The sequence below is a fragment of the Typopeltis vanoorti genome, chromosome 14 (genome assembly GCF_054136105.1).
Source record: "Typopeltis vanoorti isolate ZY-2024b chromosome 14, IOZ_Tvanoo_1.0, whole genome shotgun sequence".
NCBI classification, from domain to species: domain Eukaryota; kingdom Metazoa; phylum Arthropoda; class Arachnida; order Uropygi; family Thelyphonidae; genus Typopeltis; species Typopeltis vanoorti.
In genome coordinates, this window is record NC_143562.1 from 100,292,220 (window position 1) to 100,309,863 (window position 17,644).

The window sequence follows — 17,644 nt, forward strand, 5'->3', positions numbered from 1 at the left end:
GACCCCTGTGAAAAAAGGGTATATGTGGAACTACAAGGGGGGTGATTATGAAGAGCTCAGGAGACAGCTTGCAGGTGTAGCATGGAATGAGGAGTTAGCTGGAAAAGAGATCAATGCAGCTTGGGGGATTTTCAAAAAATATTTAGTGGATGCAATGTCTAAATGTATACCACGGGTGAGAAGGTTAAATAAGTTAGGTGTGAGATGGATGAATAAAGAGATTAAGCATGCAATACAGAGAAAAAGGGCATTGTGGAGGCAGCATAAGAGAAGTGGAAGTAACCAATTTCATGAGTTCTACAAAGACCAGGCAAGGAGAGTGACTTGGTTGGTGAGAGTAGCTAAAGAGAGGTATGAACAGCAGTTAGCTAATGAAGCTAAAAAGAATCCTAGGGAGTTCTTTCGATATGTAGCCAGCAAAAGAAAGAATGATTATGGAAGGATGACATTGATTGGAGGAAATGGTATAAAGACAGCTGTTGCAGAATGTGTGGTGGAGATACTTAATGAGCAGTTCATAAAGATCTTTCAATCTTGTGAATGTGACTTCATGGAGAGATTAAGAGCAGTTGATGATGGGGAGGAGAGACTGACTGTAAGTGAGCAAGAGGTGTTTGGGGAGTTGAGTAAACTAGATGTAAATAAGGCTGTGGGACTTGATAATATATCACCGCGTATTCTGAAGGAATGTGCCAGAGAGTTGACACCTGCCTTGACATATTTTTTTAATACGAGTCTTGCACTTGGTCAAGTCCCTAAAGAGTGGAAGGAGGGCAAGATTGTGCCACTTCATAAAGGAGGTGATCGAACTCAAGCATCAAACTATAGGCCTATCTGTGTGTCAGGTGTTGTGGTTAAGTTGTTGGAGAAGCTTGTGAGAACTAGGATCCAGAGTTGGGTTGACAACAATGGTATAATCTTTGATGGACAGCATGGATTTGCTAAAGGGAGGTCGTGTTTTAGTAATCTACTTACTTATTACAATAAAGTGACTGCTTCCTTGGACAGAGGAGAAGGATACACAGTAATATACTTGGATTTCGCAAAAGCTTTTGATAGAGTGCCTCATGATAAGTTGACAGTCAAACTAGAGCAGATGGGGTTGGATATTAGATTAGTGCATTGGATTGGAGACTGGCTATCTGATAGGTATCAACAAGTTGTGTATGGGGGTGCAATATCCAGGAAAAGGAAAGTCACTAGTGGAGTGCCTCAGGGATCTGTTTTAGGGCCATTACTATTTAACTTGTATATTAATGATATTGGCGAAGATTTGGATGGAGATATTCAGTTGTTTGCAGATGATGCAAAGTTGGGACGAACCATAAAGAGTAGTGAAGATGTTGTGGCCTTGCAAGAAGACTTGAATAAATTGAGTGATTGGGCAAGCAAATGGGGATGTGAGTTCAATGTTGCAAAATGTAAGGTTTTAAAATTTGGAAAACAAAGATGGGATGCAGAATTTATGCTTGGTGAAAATATATTGTTGGAAGTAGAGGAAATAAGAGATCTGGGAGTGATAGTGGATAAGGATCTAAAATTTAGGGGTCACATCGCCAAAATTGTGAAGACAACACAAAGACTTCTGGGAATGATGAGGAGGACACTGACATGTAGAAGTAGGGAGATTCTTGTTCCATTGTATAAGGCTTTCATTAGGCCACACATGGACTATTGTGCCCAGATTTGGTCACCTGGTTTTCAGAAGGATGAAGAGATGTTGGAAAGGGTCCAAAGGCGACTGACTAAGGTAGTTTCTGACCTCTGGAATGTCGAGTATGAGGAAAGATTGAAAAGATGTAATTTGCAGAGACTAGTGGAGAGAAGGAAGAGGGGAGATATGATAGAGACCTACAAGTTGGTAAGGGGTTGCTATAGGATCAATGGTGGAGAAGTTCTACAGCGAATAGTGGGAGATCAGGGGAGAACCAGAGGTCATCCCTGGAAACTGTATAAAGAGGGTGTGAGTAGGGGAGTGAGAGGCAGGTTTTTTTCGTGCAGAGTTGTGAATGATTGGAATGCCTTGCCTGAGAGTGTGGTGTCTGCAGGGAGTTTGAATGTGTTTAAGACCCGGTATGATGAGATGTGTGTGAGATAAAAGGACCTCCTAGATGAGTCTTTGACTCCATGAGGTCTTGTTTAATAATAATAATAATATTATGGAGGCAAGCATTTAGCCTGCTCTTGTTGCAAAATTGTAAACAGCCGGCAATATACAATTTTTTAAACATTTTTATTCAGTGTATCCAGCCTTATTTATTTTAATATTGATCATTCTAATAATTTTTTGTTTTTATGATAAAAATTTTGTTTCTTAACAATGAACTTATGACCCATGCCCCGGTGCCCCTTCGTAGCGGTGCCTGCATGCACCACATGCTTTGCATGCCTGCTTCCGCCGGCCCTGATTATGGGAATGGTCACTATGCAGACTGGTTTCATGGTTTCAACCTTAATTGAGGTCTCATCAGTGGGAATCAGATCCAGAAGAGATACTAAGGGTGAAGTAATGCAGAAGTCATATTTCCATATAAAAGTAGCCAGAAGATGTCACTCTTATTACTAAATACTATGGATTAGAGATAGATGTTTGGATGTGTGTGATTGTTTGTGAAAATAATAGTAGTGATGGTGGACAGTAGATGGCGTTGGTGCAGATGAGGCAGTTTGTGGATGAGGTTGTGTGGTGGAGCCGGAGAGTTGTAGAGTAGTTGCCTTTCCTCGATGAGTCTTAGGCCTCCCTAGAGGTGTTAAATAATAATAATAATTATTTCTTTTGTGCTGTAAGTTATTCCATTAAAGTGCAACATGGCCAAATATTCTCATTTAATTCCTGCTTGATGTGAAATATTTTAAATAAAATATGCTAAAATTTAATATTTCTTTATAGATATATTACAATGGGAGTAGATTTGGGAAATCTGAGTGCTCTGAGGACCTTCCGAGTACTACGAGCCTTAAAAACAGTAGCCATTGTTCCAGGTATTTAAAACACTTCTGTTTAATCTTAAAATAGAATCATAATTTCCAGAATAGTAATTTCCAGAATTGCTATATTTCATGATCTTAATTTTCTATTTCTAATCAGCTATCATTGTCACAAGATTGTAGGAATGAATGATGGCAGGACTGTTGGACCAAAATTGAGAGTAATTGGCAGTATGAAAGTGTAATTGCCAGCACAAATATTGATGATTATGATTATTGAAATGAGATGAGGTACACAAAATGAGATATTGGTGAAAAGGAATGAATGAAAGTTCGTGGAGAAAAAGAGGTGGTGAATGATTCAAGAGTCACTCTCTATTATTGAGATTCCATTATTAAAGATATGGCAAATGAGAGAGAGAGCATGAGTTTGAGCTCCAGAAGGTAGGATGAACAAGGTGATAGATGCCTTGAATGTAAGAAGTAAAAGTGTAAGGGCATTAATGGGTAGTATGGTGTGCTGCTCAGTTAAGGCAATCATGAGTTGAGACAGCAAACAGAATTCATGAATGGTATGTTAGCAGCATGCAAGGAAAAAGGGGTGCTGTTTACTGATTGTGTGGAATGCATTTGAATGGTAAATGGAATTGTATAAGAAAATTGATTGTGTTAGTATGAACCGATAAGCAAGCTCTTATGAATATGGAGCCCCACAAGAGGGCAACCATTTCTGGCTATAATTCCTCTATTACTATAAATATTGAAAAAAAGACATTAATGATAATTTATGTCTTTTTTTAATGTTGTAATGATAATATCAGCCTACCTATGTGATATTAACTCTTGTGGAAACAGCAAATCTTTAGAATTTAAGTTTCCTCTGGGGGGGGTTGAGATATGTTTAAAGATTTGTTAAAATATGAAGATGAAATAAAAATAAACAAAGTTAAAATATATCAAAACCATGGAATATTGAAAATAATGATTACATTATAACAATAATAATAAATGAATATAGCGAAGATTACAAGATGGGAGATTAAAATAGCTGAAAATACATGTGTGTAGTGTTAATAGAGAGCTCCTGAAAACAGATAAGCATTATTTTGAGCAATAATTGGTAAATTTGCTTGAATCTTACATAGTAATATTTACTTTTTTCTACCTAGCATGTCTGGGTGATTTTTTGTGTATTTTCTGAGTATTTTAATTAGTAAATTGATAGATATGATTATTTGTGCACATGGCCCCCATGAAGAGAAATACAAAGATGGCATCCAGGTCGCCATCTTTGTCTAAAAGTTTTAATTTAAAGGATTTGATTCAGTATACCATTTGCGAAATGTATCCATTGAGGAGAGTGGTTAGAGTCTGGTTAAACAATAATAGTGGAGTGAATGTGTGCAGAAAGTGTAAGGAATGTGAGGATTTAAAGAGTGTTTCAGGTCATGAGGGTGATATCGTTATTGAAAGTGTGAATGTAGAAAATAGCGTTATGCGAGGTATGAATGCGAGTGACATTTGCGAGGTAGTACCAGATAGCTGTGAGAGTGTCGTCGAAAGTGAGAATGAAGGTAAATATACAGAATGGATGAATGAATTAACGGAAAATGAAAATGATGAGACTGATGCAATGAGTGAGATCACGCGGTTATGTGGAGCGATACACAGGGAAAATCGGCAGCTGGAGCATTGGCAAAAATGTTTACTGAGTGTATCGACTAATAAATGGCAAAAGTATGATAGGAAAAATAAGAGTATGATAGTGAGTGTAAACGAAATGAAAGAATGAGTGTTGTACGGAGATTCTTTAGTAAGAGGTGTGATAGTTGAGAGTTTAACAAAATCGTACCAACCTGGTGCAAACGTTAAGGATGTAAGTGAGTCAATTAGAATGCAAAAGCAGCGGGTGAAAGAATTGATAGTAGTAGCAGGTACAAATGATTTGGAAGGAGACAAAATGGCTATGAGAGAGGATTTGAAGGAATTGTTTGAGGTAGCAAAAGAGAAGAGTGAGAGAGTTAGGATGATGAGTATGTTGCTGCAGTATAACAGTGAAGAGTATATACGGAGGGCCATTATCGCTAATGACATTATGAGTGAATTATGCAGGAGGAGTGGTGTGGAATATGTGAATGTGTGGAGTGAGTTCGATGGGCGAATGGATTTATATAAGTTGAATGGTTTACGTTTGAATGGATTTGGTGTATGGAGACTTGAAAAGGTGTTGAATGTAGTGGAAGTGGATGTGCAAAATCAGAGAAACTAGAGTTATTAAGGGGGGTGGGGTGGAAGTAGATATGCAGACTTTAGGGAGACAGTTCAGTGTATGAATGTGTGTAATATGCCAGAGCGAGTACGAAAGACAACAAATTAGAATGGGATAGTTAGTATAAGGCATCAAAATAGGGATGGGACAAATGGGCTTCTGCAATTCATATATACTAATGCCAAAAGTATTAGGAACAAGAAGAAAAAAATTTTGGCCTAGGTTGGCACTTCCAGGCACAGGTTATTGGCATTAGTGAAACATGGCTGACAGAAGATGATATAGTTAGTGGAATTGAATGTGAGGGATATGATGTGTTGAGGAGTGACAGGAAGAGTACAATGGGGGAGGAGTGTTATTGATGATAACTGATGAGCTATAGCCAAGAAGAATAGAAGTGGAACTGCAGGATAGAGAAAAGAGCACATTTGAGGCCATTTGGCATGAGATTGAAACTAGCAGAACAAAATATACAGTTGGGTGCTGCTATAGACCAGTTGATGGAATAGATGGTGTAGATAGTATGCATAAGCAAATAGAAGAAATGAGTGAAAGGAGGGTAATTATTAGGGGAGATTTCAACTATGGTAACATTGATTGGAAGGAGGAGAGGACACATGGGAGGAAGGAATTGGATTTTATGCAGTTATTAATGGATAACTATCTGAGACAGTATGCAATGGAATATACTAGGGGTCAGAGAGTGCTTGACCTAGTAATTGCATCTGAGAATTTGGTTGTAACGAATATGACCACGTTGACACCAATTGGTGAAAGTGATCAAAGGGTCTTGACTTGGGAGGTGACTAAAGGTGTGGAATTTACAATTAAGACAGGGTATATGTGGAATTATCTGGCTGGTAAGTATGACAAGCTTAGAAGTTTGATTGGTTCAGTGCCATGGCATGAAAAACTGCAAGGGCTAGATGTTTATAGTGCATGGGAGGCAGTTAACAAGTGTTTGCATGAGGCAATGGCTGACTGTATACCTAGAGTCCGAATAATAAATCAAGTTGGGGTTAAATGGATGAATAACACCATTAAGCTTGAGATGCAGAAAAAGAAACAACTATGGAGGAAATTTAAGGAGAAAGGTGACCAGCAGGCACATGAACGGTATAAAGCGCAAAGGGTGACAAGTGTGGTAAGAAAAGCAAAAATTGATTATGAAAGAACATTAGCCATGAAGGCTAAAGAGAATCCCAAACAGTTTTTTCGATATGTTGCAAGCAAAAGAACAATGTATATGGCAGAATGATTTTAAAGAATGCCGATGGTAAGGAGGTAACCGAATCAGTTGATATAGTTGAATTACTGAGCGAGCGCTTTGCAAGAGTATATCATCCAGGTGGTGACATTGCAGGAATGAATGAACCAATAGCTTATAACGGAATTGTGGTGAATGAAGTTGAGGTGAATAGTCTACTACAAAACCTCAATGTCAATACATCTGTGGGATTGGATGGTATACCAGCTCTTGTGGTACGTGAAGCGGCTAAAGAATTGTCAGTGCCCTTGACCATTTTGTTTAATTTGAGTCTTAGGTCTGGGTTAGTCCTGAGGGGGGTGGAAAGAGGGGAAAATAGTTCTGCATAAAGGAGGTTCCAAGACTGCTGTTGTAAATTACCGACAGATCGGCATATCAGGAATCGTTGTCGAGTTCTTGTAGAAATTAGTCAAGAGAAAAATACAGGATTGGATAGATAAAATTGGGATACTGTATGAGGGACAACATGGTTTTGTGAAGGGTAGATCATGCCTCAGTAACTTGCTCAAGTTTTATAACACAGTGACATAACACGGCTGAACTTAATAAGGGTAATGGGTTGTGATTCTACTGGACCTTGCTAAGGCCTTTCACAGGATACCATATGAAATTCTAAACAGTAAACTGCAGCAATTGAGACATATGGGAATGGATATAGAGTTGGTGAGATGGAGAGGAGGGTGGTTCATGGAGAGATATCAGAGAGTGGTTTATTCAGGAGTGGAGTCCAAAAAAGGGCCTGTGACTAGTGGTGTGCCACAGGGTTCTGTTCTTGGACCACTACTTTTCAGTTTGTTCATTAACGATATAGGAAAGGTTCTGAGAGAAAGTGTTCACTTGTTTGCTGATGATGCAAAGTTGGGTAGAGAAATAGTGAGTGCACAATATGTCAAAATTTTGCAAGATGATTTGGATAGTTTGGAGGACTGCGCTAAAGAAAATGGATGTCAATTTAATGTGGCAAAGTGTAAGGTTATGCATTTTGGGGTGAAAAGATTAGCAGCAGTATATCACATTGGTGGAACCGTGCTCCAGGAGATTGATAAGGTCAGGGATTTGGAAGTGTTGGTGGATAGGGAGTTGAAGTTTAGGGGGCACATTGCAAAAGTGGCTAAATCAGCTCATCAAATCACTTGGTTGCTGAAAAATACTTTAACAAGCAGAGACAAATAAGTTATTGTTCCTCTGTATTGAGCCTTGATAAGACCCCATCTAGACTACTGTGTGCCCAGATATGGGCACCAGGGTTTCTTCTTGATGGGGAGGAGGTGGAGAGGATCCAGAGACGAGTAACCAAGATGATAGCAGATCTGTGGAATGAACCTTATGAGAACAGGTTGAAGATTTGTGGGTTGCAGAAATTGGTTGATAGGTGGAAAAGGGGTGATATGATTGAGACATTCAAATTACTGAACAGTTTCTATAAGATTAATTCAGACGATATTTTTGGGACTAGGGCCGGTGGTGGGAGGACTAGGAGCCATACATGGAAGCTGAGCAAAAATGTGGTTAATAGGGGTATTAGAGCTAGGTTTTTTACTTCGAGAGTGGTGAATGAGTGGAATAAGCTGCGGAGTCTGTTGTCAGTGCCATGACTGTGAATAAGTTGCCCGTAATAATAATAACTATAAACAAAATTCAAATGTGAAAACGAAGTAAAGATGATATATTTTAATATAACACCTAAGAAATCTAAAAGTATAATATACTTCTAAAAGCACAAATATATAATACAATTTAAAATGCTGTTAAAATGACACAAATAAAAGAAAAGAATGCATTTACAAAGTGAAAGACATTTTGGTCTGCAATGCTCAGAAAAGTAGAAGATTATTAATATGCAACACATATAATATTAGTCAGTTGCCTCTAATACACCCTTAAATTTCTGGATAAGAGATTGATTGCTGGACAGATATCAAAAAGTGGTAAATGGAGGGGAAAAATCAAAGCAAAAACAACTGGCTAGTGGTGTGCCACAAGGTTCTGTGCTGGAACCATTGCTGTTTAATTTGTACATAAATGATGTAGGAAATAACTTAAAATGAAATATCCAGTTGTTTGCTGATGATGTGAAATTAAGCAAAGTAATAGTTAAGGTGATTTGGAATGCTTGCAAGATGATTTAAATTATCTTTTAGTATGGGCAAAATATAATGGGTATCACTTCAATGTGGAGAAATGTAAAGTTATGCATTTTGGGATAAACAGATTACAAGCTGTATATCACACTGATGGCACTGTACTCCATGAAATAGAGGAAGCTAGAGATTTAGGGGTGATGATAGATAGAGAGTTAAAGTTTAGAGTATTGCTAAGGTTGCTAAGGCAGCACATAAGATTACTTGGCTATTGAAGAACATATTAACAAGTAGAGATAAGGAAGTTGTTATTCCCCTTCATAAGGCCTTGATACATCTACATCTGGATTACTGTGCTCAAGTCTGATCTCCTGGTTTTCTTTGGGATTTCGAAACAGTGGAGTGGATTATTTGCATGGTTTGTGAATTGTTCCATATGAAGATAGGCTGAGGGTATGTGTATATTGCAGAAGTTGGTTGACAGGAGAAAAAGAGGGGATATGATAGAAACATTAAGTTGCTTAAAGGATTTTATAGGATTGATGTAGGAGAAATGTTTCAGCACTTGGCTGGAGGAGCCAGAACGAGGGAGTCATTCCTAGATGTCGAATAAAAGTGTGATTAGTAGGGGTCCAAGGACTAGATTTTTGCTTGGAGAGTTGTGAATGAGCGGAATGAGTGGTCAGAGTCAGTTGTGAGTGCTTTGTCTGTTAATGGGTTCAAGGAGAGGTATGATGGATTGTGTGCATAGTTTTAATTGCATATCACAGAATGCTGATCATAAGGCTGAATTCCAGATTATTGGAATAAAGCTGATCTCATAGTACCCATATGTATAAGGAAAAATAAAACTGAATATCAAAACTATCAGAAAGGAATTTTTCTATTTATTGTTAAAAGTAGTTGTCTTTACCAGATGCTTACTCTATGACAAATATATTAACACACTGGCATATTCCCATCAGATTTATTTAACTAAAACTCCTTTAACCATAACCTGGCCTCTCTTTTTTTTTTCTTTTCTTTTCCCAATCGCAAAACAGAAACCAATCTCATATAAAAATTAGTTATCTGGTCTTGCAGCATATTGGATCATTACTACATGAACAACATCTGTGAGGTATGTCATAGACATACTATGCATATAATCCACTGTTTTGAAACTTATTATTCTCAGTGAGTTTATATACTGTATTTACTCAAATATAACTCACCCTCATGTATAACTTGCACACCTGATTTACTTTATGAAAAAAGAAATTAAAAAGTTTCGCATATACTTTACACACGAAAAAAAGTTGAAACACGTTCCATGTGGGGCAATAGTAACTCACTACCCACAGTAAACAACACTCCCTACCCAACAGCCACTATACTGAAGATGTAAGAAAAACAAGTAGATTAATTGTATCACTGAATTAGGTACAGAGACATTTGCAGTCTGTGGAGACAACTGGGATAAAAATGACACTAACTAATGAATCACACTAATGAATTTTCTGTCCTCTCCCACCCACAAAAACTATTCTGTATCAACTCAAACAAAATCCTTATGTTGCACTGGCAAATACAGTATCTAATTAAAAATTATTGTCCAATTCTTCAATTACTTGAAATAAATGTTTGTTTGATTGCATTTGAAATTTTTGATGTCATTTAGACAAATCACAAAGACTAATTTCAAATAAAATTCTACTCTAATTGAAACAAGCCATATAATGTGAGCTGGCAGCTGTGAGTCCAGCTGCCGGCTCAACAGCAATAAAATTCAACTGAAGAGTTGAATCTTTGTGTCAATTGAGCCTGCGTGATGCAGAAGTGGTACACAAATAGTAATGACAAGCCCCATCGGAACGATAAACGGGCAAAACACCACCCTGACACAAACATGTTAAAACTAAGATATATAGTGAATGGTGTTATGGAAGTTTCAGATATTTTGAAGGGATCGGCTTACATCTGTTGTTGAGTCGCACAGTCTTTTGTTAATACTGCACCAATCAACATGCACTTTCATAGCTGCTGTATCTCTACTGGCCTACCATTGCTGTCTGTTTCGTGCTCCATTTTCACTTCTCATTAGTCATTCATGAAGGATTGTTCGTTACTTATTTCAACTCTTTAAATTACTGGTAATTTTTGCTTGAAATAATGGGAAAGAAGATGATGCTACTTGGATAGACTTTCTACATACTACACAATAGTGAATGGGAGATTCTTGGTAAGTCATACCGATTTTCAGTTTTTTCCTGAAAACTTTAGTTTCTGAACATCCCTGCATATATCTTGCACCACAAATTTTTACCTTTAATTTTGGGAAAAAAAGTGAGAGTTATATTGGAAGGAGAAGACGACACATGGGAGGGAGGAATTGGATTTTATGCAGTTATTAAGGGATAACTATCTGCGACAGCATGTAATGGAAAATACTAGGGGTCAGAGAGTGTTTGGCCTAGTAATTGCATCTGAGAAATTGGCTGTAACGAATATGACCACGTTGCCACCAATTGGTGAGAGCGATCATTGGGTGTTGACTTGGGAGGTGGCTAAAGGTGTGGAATTTACAATTAAGACAGGGTACATGTGGAATTATCGGGCTGGTAAGTTTGACAAGCTTAGCAGATTGATTGGTACAGTGCCATGGCATGTAAAACTGCAAGGGCTAGAAGTTGACAGTGCATGGGAGGCGGTTAAGAAGTGTTTGCATGAAGCATTGCCTGACTGTATACCTAGATTCCGAATAATAAATCAAGTATGAGTTAAATGGATGAATAACACCATTAAGCTGGAGCTGCAAAAAAAGAAACAACTATGGAGGGAATTTAAGGAGAAAGGTGACCGGCAAACACATGAACAGTATAAAGACCAGGCCAGAAGGGTAACGAGTATGGTAAGAAAAGCAAAAAAGGATTACAAAAGAACATTGGCCATGCAGGCTAAAGACAATCATAAACAGTTTTTTTGATTGCAAGTAAAAGAAAAAATGTATATGGCAGAATGATTTTAAAGAATGTCGATGGTAGAGAGGTAACTGAATCAGTTTATATTATTATTATTATTATTCAGGCCTCCAAGGAGTCAAAAGACTCTTCGAGAGAGGTCCTTCCTAAGACATAAAGTCTGTCAAGACTCATCGAGGGGAGGTCCCCCCCCCCCCCCCGAGAAACACAAAGTCTATCATACCACTCTTTAAACTCACTGACCATTCTCGCTCCCACGACTCCATCAGAACAATGCATTCCACGGCTCAACCACCCTCCACACAAAGAAACCACTCCTTACCCTCTTGCTCACAGTTTCCTTTCGTAACTTCCAGGGATGGCCTCTTGTCATCTTCCTGCTGATCAACCAAGCGAAAGAACTCCCCAGTGTCAACCCTGTAACCACCTCTCAACAGTTTAAAAGTCTCAATCATATCACCTCTCCTTCTTCTATCCAACAAACTCTGCCGTCCGCATTCCCTCAGCCGATACTCATAACTAATATTGTACAGTCCCGACACCATCTTTGTTTTCTGCCTTTGTACCCTTTCCACAGTTAATTTATCCCATTCAAATCCTAGGGACCAAATCTGAGAACAATAGTCCAAGTGTGGTCTGATCAGAGACTTATACAACGGAATGATAACCCTCTTATCTCTGCAGGTCAGTGTCCTTCTCATAATAGCAGCAATCCTCTGTGTTACCTTCACCACCTTTGCAATATGTCCCCTAAACTTCAGGTTTCTATCAATCATCAACCCCAGATCTCTTGTCTCCCCTACTTCCTCCAGTATAACTCCTCCCATAGAGTATGAGCATCCCATCAATGTTTCCCAAACCTCAAGACCTTACATTTTGCTACATTAAACTGATATCCCCATTCATTTGCCCATCTATCTAGCTTATTTAAATCCTTTTGCAGGGCTACCACATCTGCACTATTACTAATAATCCTTCCCAGCTTCACATCATCCGCAAACAACTGAATATCCCTCTGCAATCCACTGGCTATGTCATTGGTATAAAGGTTAAACAATATAGGTCCTAGTACTGAGCCCTGTGGGACCCCACTTGTAACCCTCTGCCTCCTGGAAACTGCTCCACCATACACAACTCTCTGATACCTATCAGATAGCCAATCCTCAATCCAGTTGACTAATCTGACATCCAGACCCATGTGCTGCAACTTAAATATCAGCTTATCATGTGGCACCCTGTCAAATGCCTTCGCCAAGTCTAAGAAAATTGCAGTATATGCCTTTCCCTCATCTAATGTTCTAGTAACTTTATTATAAAAGGCTAGCATATTGCTAAAACAAGAGCGTCCTTTCACAAATCCATGTTGATTCTCACAGATAACATTACCCTCATCTGCCCAATGCTGTATACGGTCCCTCACTACTTTCTCCAAGATCTTAACAACTACTGATGACACACAGACTGGCCTATAAGTAGACACTTCCAGTCTGTTACCACACTTATGCAATGGCACTATCTTACCTTCCTTCCATTCCCTGGGCACCTTTGCCAAAGCCAGACTTTCATTGAAAAGCCACGTTAAAGGTACTGTCAATTCCCTAGCACATTCTCTCAAAACTCGTGGCAAAATACCATCCAGTCCCACAGCTTTACTGACATCCAGAGTACTCAGTATCTGAAACACACTCTCCTCCTGTACCTCCAGACCTCGAACCAGTCCTATCCCTCTAGCAATAAAACTGACTCCTCTAGGATGAAATACTCCAATAAAGTGTTCATTGAACAATTCCACTATGTCCTCTGCATCAGTCACTCTATTCCCATTTTTATCCCACAATATCATTCTTCCACAGTCATTTCTCCTCCTACTGGCCACATAGCTAAAAAATTCCCTAGGATTTTCTTTGGATCTTAGGGCCAATATCCTCTCATATTCCAGTTTCGCTTTCCTTACCACACTAGTCACTCTTCTGGCCTGTGTCTTATATTCCTCATGCATCTCTTCACCTGTCTCCTTATATCTCTTCCATAGCCTCTTTTTCGCATGCAATTCCTGTTTAATATTGTTTGTCATCCACTTTACTCCAAATTGCGTCCTCTTCTTCACTCGTGGTATACAACTTACCATTGCTGATAACAAATATTCTTTCACAATTTCCTACACACTGGTTATATCCCGGCCTTCCAATTCCTCCCTCCATGAAACTTCCCGAAGTTGACGTCTAAGACTATTATAATCACCTGCCTTATAATTCCACATAAGTTCCCGTCTCTTTGATACTCCTGCATGTCTATTCATTTTCCAAGTCAACACCATATGGTCACTCTCTCCAACTGGTGGGAGAGACGTCAACTCAGTTATTATCAACTCTTCTGATGCTATAACCAAATCCAAAACTTTTGAACATTTTGTTCCCTTGGTTACATGTTGCCTAAGACATTTGTCCCTCAAGAATTCTAGAAATTCCATTCCCCTATTGCTACATGCATCTTCCTCTCTCCAATTTATACTACTGAAGTTAAAATCTCCCATAACAATCATTCTTCTTGCACTTGCCAAACTTAACTGTCTAAACATCTCCTGGTCCCCATCCTCTGTGCTCCTGGGTCTGTAGTAACACCACACTAAATATCCTGCCTTGCCTACCTCTACCTCACACCATACGCTCTCAAAATGATTTGTCTCACTTCCTTCCAAATTCTCCACTCTTAGAGGACATAGGTCATCACTTATCATAAGCAGCACCCCACCACCACGCTTTCCCCTCCTATCCTGACCAAAAATGCTATACCCAGCGACTTCTATTCCTGTTGTTATATCCCCTTCTGTCAACCACATCTCAGTGATCGCATATAGTTGAATTACTGAGCGAGCACTTTGCAAGAGTATATCATCTATGTGGTGACATTGCAGAAATGAATGAACCAAAAGTTTATATGGGAATTGTGGTGAATGAGGTGGAGGTGAGTAGTCTATTACAAAACTTCAATGTGAATACAGAGATGGGATTGGATGGTATAACAGCTCGTGTCATACGTGAAGCGGCTAAAGAATTGTTAGTACCCTTGATCATTCTATTTAATCTGAGCCTCGGGTCTGGGTTAGTCCCGAGGGGGTGGAAAGAGGGGGAAAATAGTTCAACTACATATAGGAGGTTCCAAGAATGCTGTTGTAAATTACCGACCGATTAGCATATCAGGAATCATTGTCAAGGTCTTGGAGAAACTAGTCAAGAGAAGAATACAGGAGTGGATAGATGGGATACTGTATGAGGGACAACATGGTTTTGTGAAGGGTAGATCATGCCTCAGTAATTTGCTCACGTTTTATAACACAATAACGACTGAGCTGGATAAGGGTAATGGGTTTTCGGTGATTCTACTGGACCTTGCCAAGGCCTTTGATAGAATACCACATGGAATTCTAATCAGTAAACTGGAGCAGATGGAGATGGATATAGGGTTGGTGAGATGGATAGGAGGGTGGTTGATGGAGAGATACCAGAGAGTGGTTTATTCAGGAGTGGAGTCCAAAATATGGCTTGTTACTAGTGGTGTGCCGCAGGGTTCTGTTCTTGGACCACTACTTTTCAATTTGTTCATTATCGATATAGGTAAGGATCTGAGAGGAAGTGTTCACTTGTTTGCTGATGATGCAAAGTTGGGTAGAGCAATTGTGAGTGCACAGGATGTCAAAATTTTGCAGGATGATTTGGATAGTTTGGAGGACTGGGCTAGAGAAAATGGATGTCAATTTAATGTGGCAAAGTGTAAGGTTATGCATTTTGGAGTGAAAAGATTAGCAGCAGTATATCACATTGGTGGAACCATACTCCAGGAGATTGATGAGGCCAGGTATTTGGGAGTGTTGGTGGATAGGGAGTTGAAGTTTAGGGGACACATTGCAAAAGTGGCAAAATCAGCTCATCAAATCACTTGGTTACTGAAAAATACTTTAACGAGCAGAGACAAACAAGTTATTGTTCCTCTATATCGATCCCTGATAAGACCCCATCTGGACTACTGTGCCCAGATATCGGCGTCAGGGTTTCTTCTTGATGACGATGAGGTGGAGAGGATCCAGAGACGAGTGACCAAGGTGGTGGCAGATCTGTGGAATGAACCTTATGAGAACTGATTGAAGATTTGTGGGTTGCAAAAATCGGTTGAAATGCCAAAAAGGGGTGATGTGATTGAGACATTCAAATTACTAAAGGGTTTCTATAAGATAAATCCAGATGATATTTTTGGGAATAGGGCTGGTGTTGGGAGGACTAGGAGCCATACATGGAAGCTGGGCAAAAATGTGGTTAATTGGGGTGTTAGAGCTAGGTTCTTTACTTGGAGAGTGGTAAATGAGTGGAATAAGATGCCAGAGTCTGTTGTGGGTGCTATAACCGTGAATGAGTTTAAGGCGAGGTATGATAGATACTGTGTCAAAGGCAAATAGTTGTTCTTGACATGATGTTATGGCCTCCCTTGATGAGTCTGTCGACTCCTTGGAGTTGCCTGTAATAATAATAATATTCAAGTAAATACTGTAGCTACTTTTACATTTTGTGTTTTTTGGTTTCCTGTAAATGCTCACTAATGATGCTGTCAGAAAAAAAAAAATCAGAAATTTTACTTTAAATACACTTAATGAGATGTTCTGGTGTCTTCATTTATGCTTTGCCCTTGTGAAGAAAACAATCTAGAGTCGATGGGAATAGAATCTAAGCTTTGTAGATATAGTCAAAAGAGAAATGATTCAAAAAATTCTAGAGATATATAGTTTAAATATTAATATTAAGCAACAATGTGTGTGTGTGTGTGTGTGTGTGTGTGTGTGTGTGTGTGTGTGTGTGTGTGTGTGTGTGTGTGTGTGTGTGTGTGTGAGAGAGAGAGAGAGAGAGAGAAAGATAACATTCTCTAAATCCTCTAATATCTATAATTTTAGAGGATTTTATCTTTTTTGGGAGATGAGATTTTTAATGATGTTTCTATGAACCTGGATATGTAGAAAGTGATGACACAGAAATGTATAGAAAAATCAGTTTAAGAGACAAGAGGAGAAGGATCTTTATGGGTGATTTTGATTATGAACACATGAACATGAAATTCAGGGAATGTATTGCAAAGGTGAAGGTTATCCAGAGGATTGCTGCAGTATTAAGAAGGACAGTTACCAGCAGAGATTAGAGTTGTTATTACATTGTATAAAGTCCTGATCAGACCACATCTGGACTATTCTGTTCAAATGTGGTCCCCAGGGGAATAAATTAACCTTAGAAAGAGTGTAGAGGCAGATAATAAAGATGATATCAGGACTGCACTATGTTAGTTAAGAAGATAGACTTGAGGGGATGTGATTGAAAAATTTCGTAGGTAGAAGGTGAGGTCATATGATTGAGACATTTAAACTGTTCAGCAGTGTTACAAGGTTGACACCAGAGTTCTTACGTTTGATGGAACAATGGCCTTTCCTGGAAGTTGTGAAAGGAAGTCTGAGCAACAGGGTGAAGAGTGGTTGAATCATGGAATGCATTACCTAATAGGGCTAGAACACGAATGATGAAGAAATTCAATGAGTGATATGATAGACTGTGTTTTCTAGGATGAGCCTCCCACGATGAGTCTTGTGACTACATGGAGATGCTGAATAACATTAATAATAATAATAATTGGGATGAAAAGGTAGTATCTAGAAGGTAAGTAGATGACTTTTTTTTTTGAATTTTAACAATATAGGTCTGTGTCACCACGAGTTTTGAGAGAATGTGCTAAGGCACTAACAGCTCCTTTGACCTGGCTTTTCGATGAAAATCTGGCTATGGGAAAGGTGCCCAGGGAATGGAAGGAAGGTAAGATAGTGCCATTGCATAAGGGCGGTAGCAGACTGGAAGTGTCTAATTATAGGCCACTTTGTTTGTCATCAGTAGCTGTTAAGATCTTGGAGAAATTAGTTAGGGACCGTATACAACATTGGGAAGATGAGGGTAATGTTTTCTGTGAGGGTCAACGATGGATTTGTGAGGGGGTGCTCTTGTTTTAGTAATATGCTAGCCCTTTATAATAAAGTTACAAGAGCAGTAGATGAGGGAAAGGCATATACTGCCATTTTCTTGGATTTGGATTTAGTGAAGGCATTTGATAGGGT

The 17,644-nt window shown here is 38.9% G+C and overlaps 1 protein-coding gene across 1 annotated transcript in view; it reads left to right on the forward strand.

Moving 5' to 3' along the window:
- LOC150099804 (sodium channel protein para-like) overlaps nt 1–17,644 on the forward strand; it is a 1,646,355-nt gene that overhangs the window by 258,341 nt on the left and 1,370,370 nt on the right. The window contains exon 6 of the mRNA XM_090403494.1: nt 2,891–2,982. Coding sequence (XP_090259620.1) covers nt 2,891–2,982 — 92 coding nt within the window. The remainder of the gene's footprint in view (nt 1–2,890; nt 2,983–17,644) is intronic.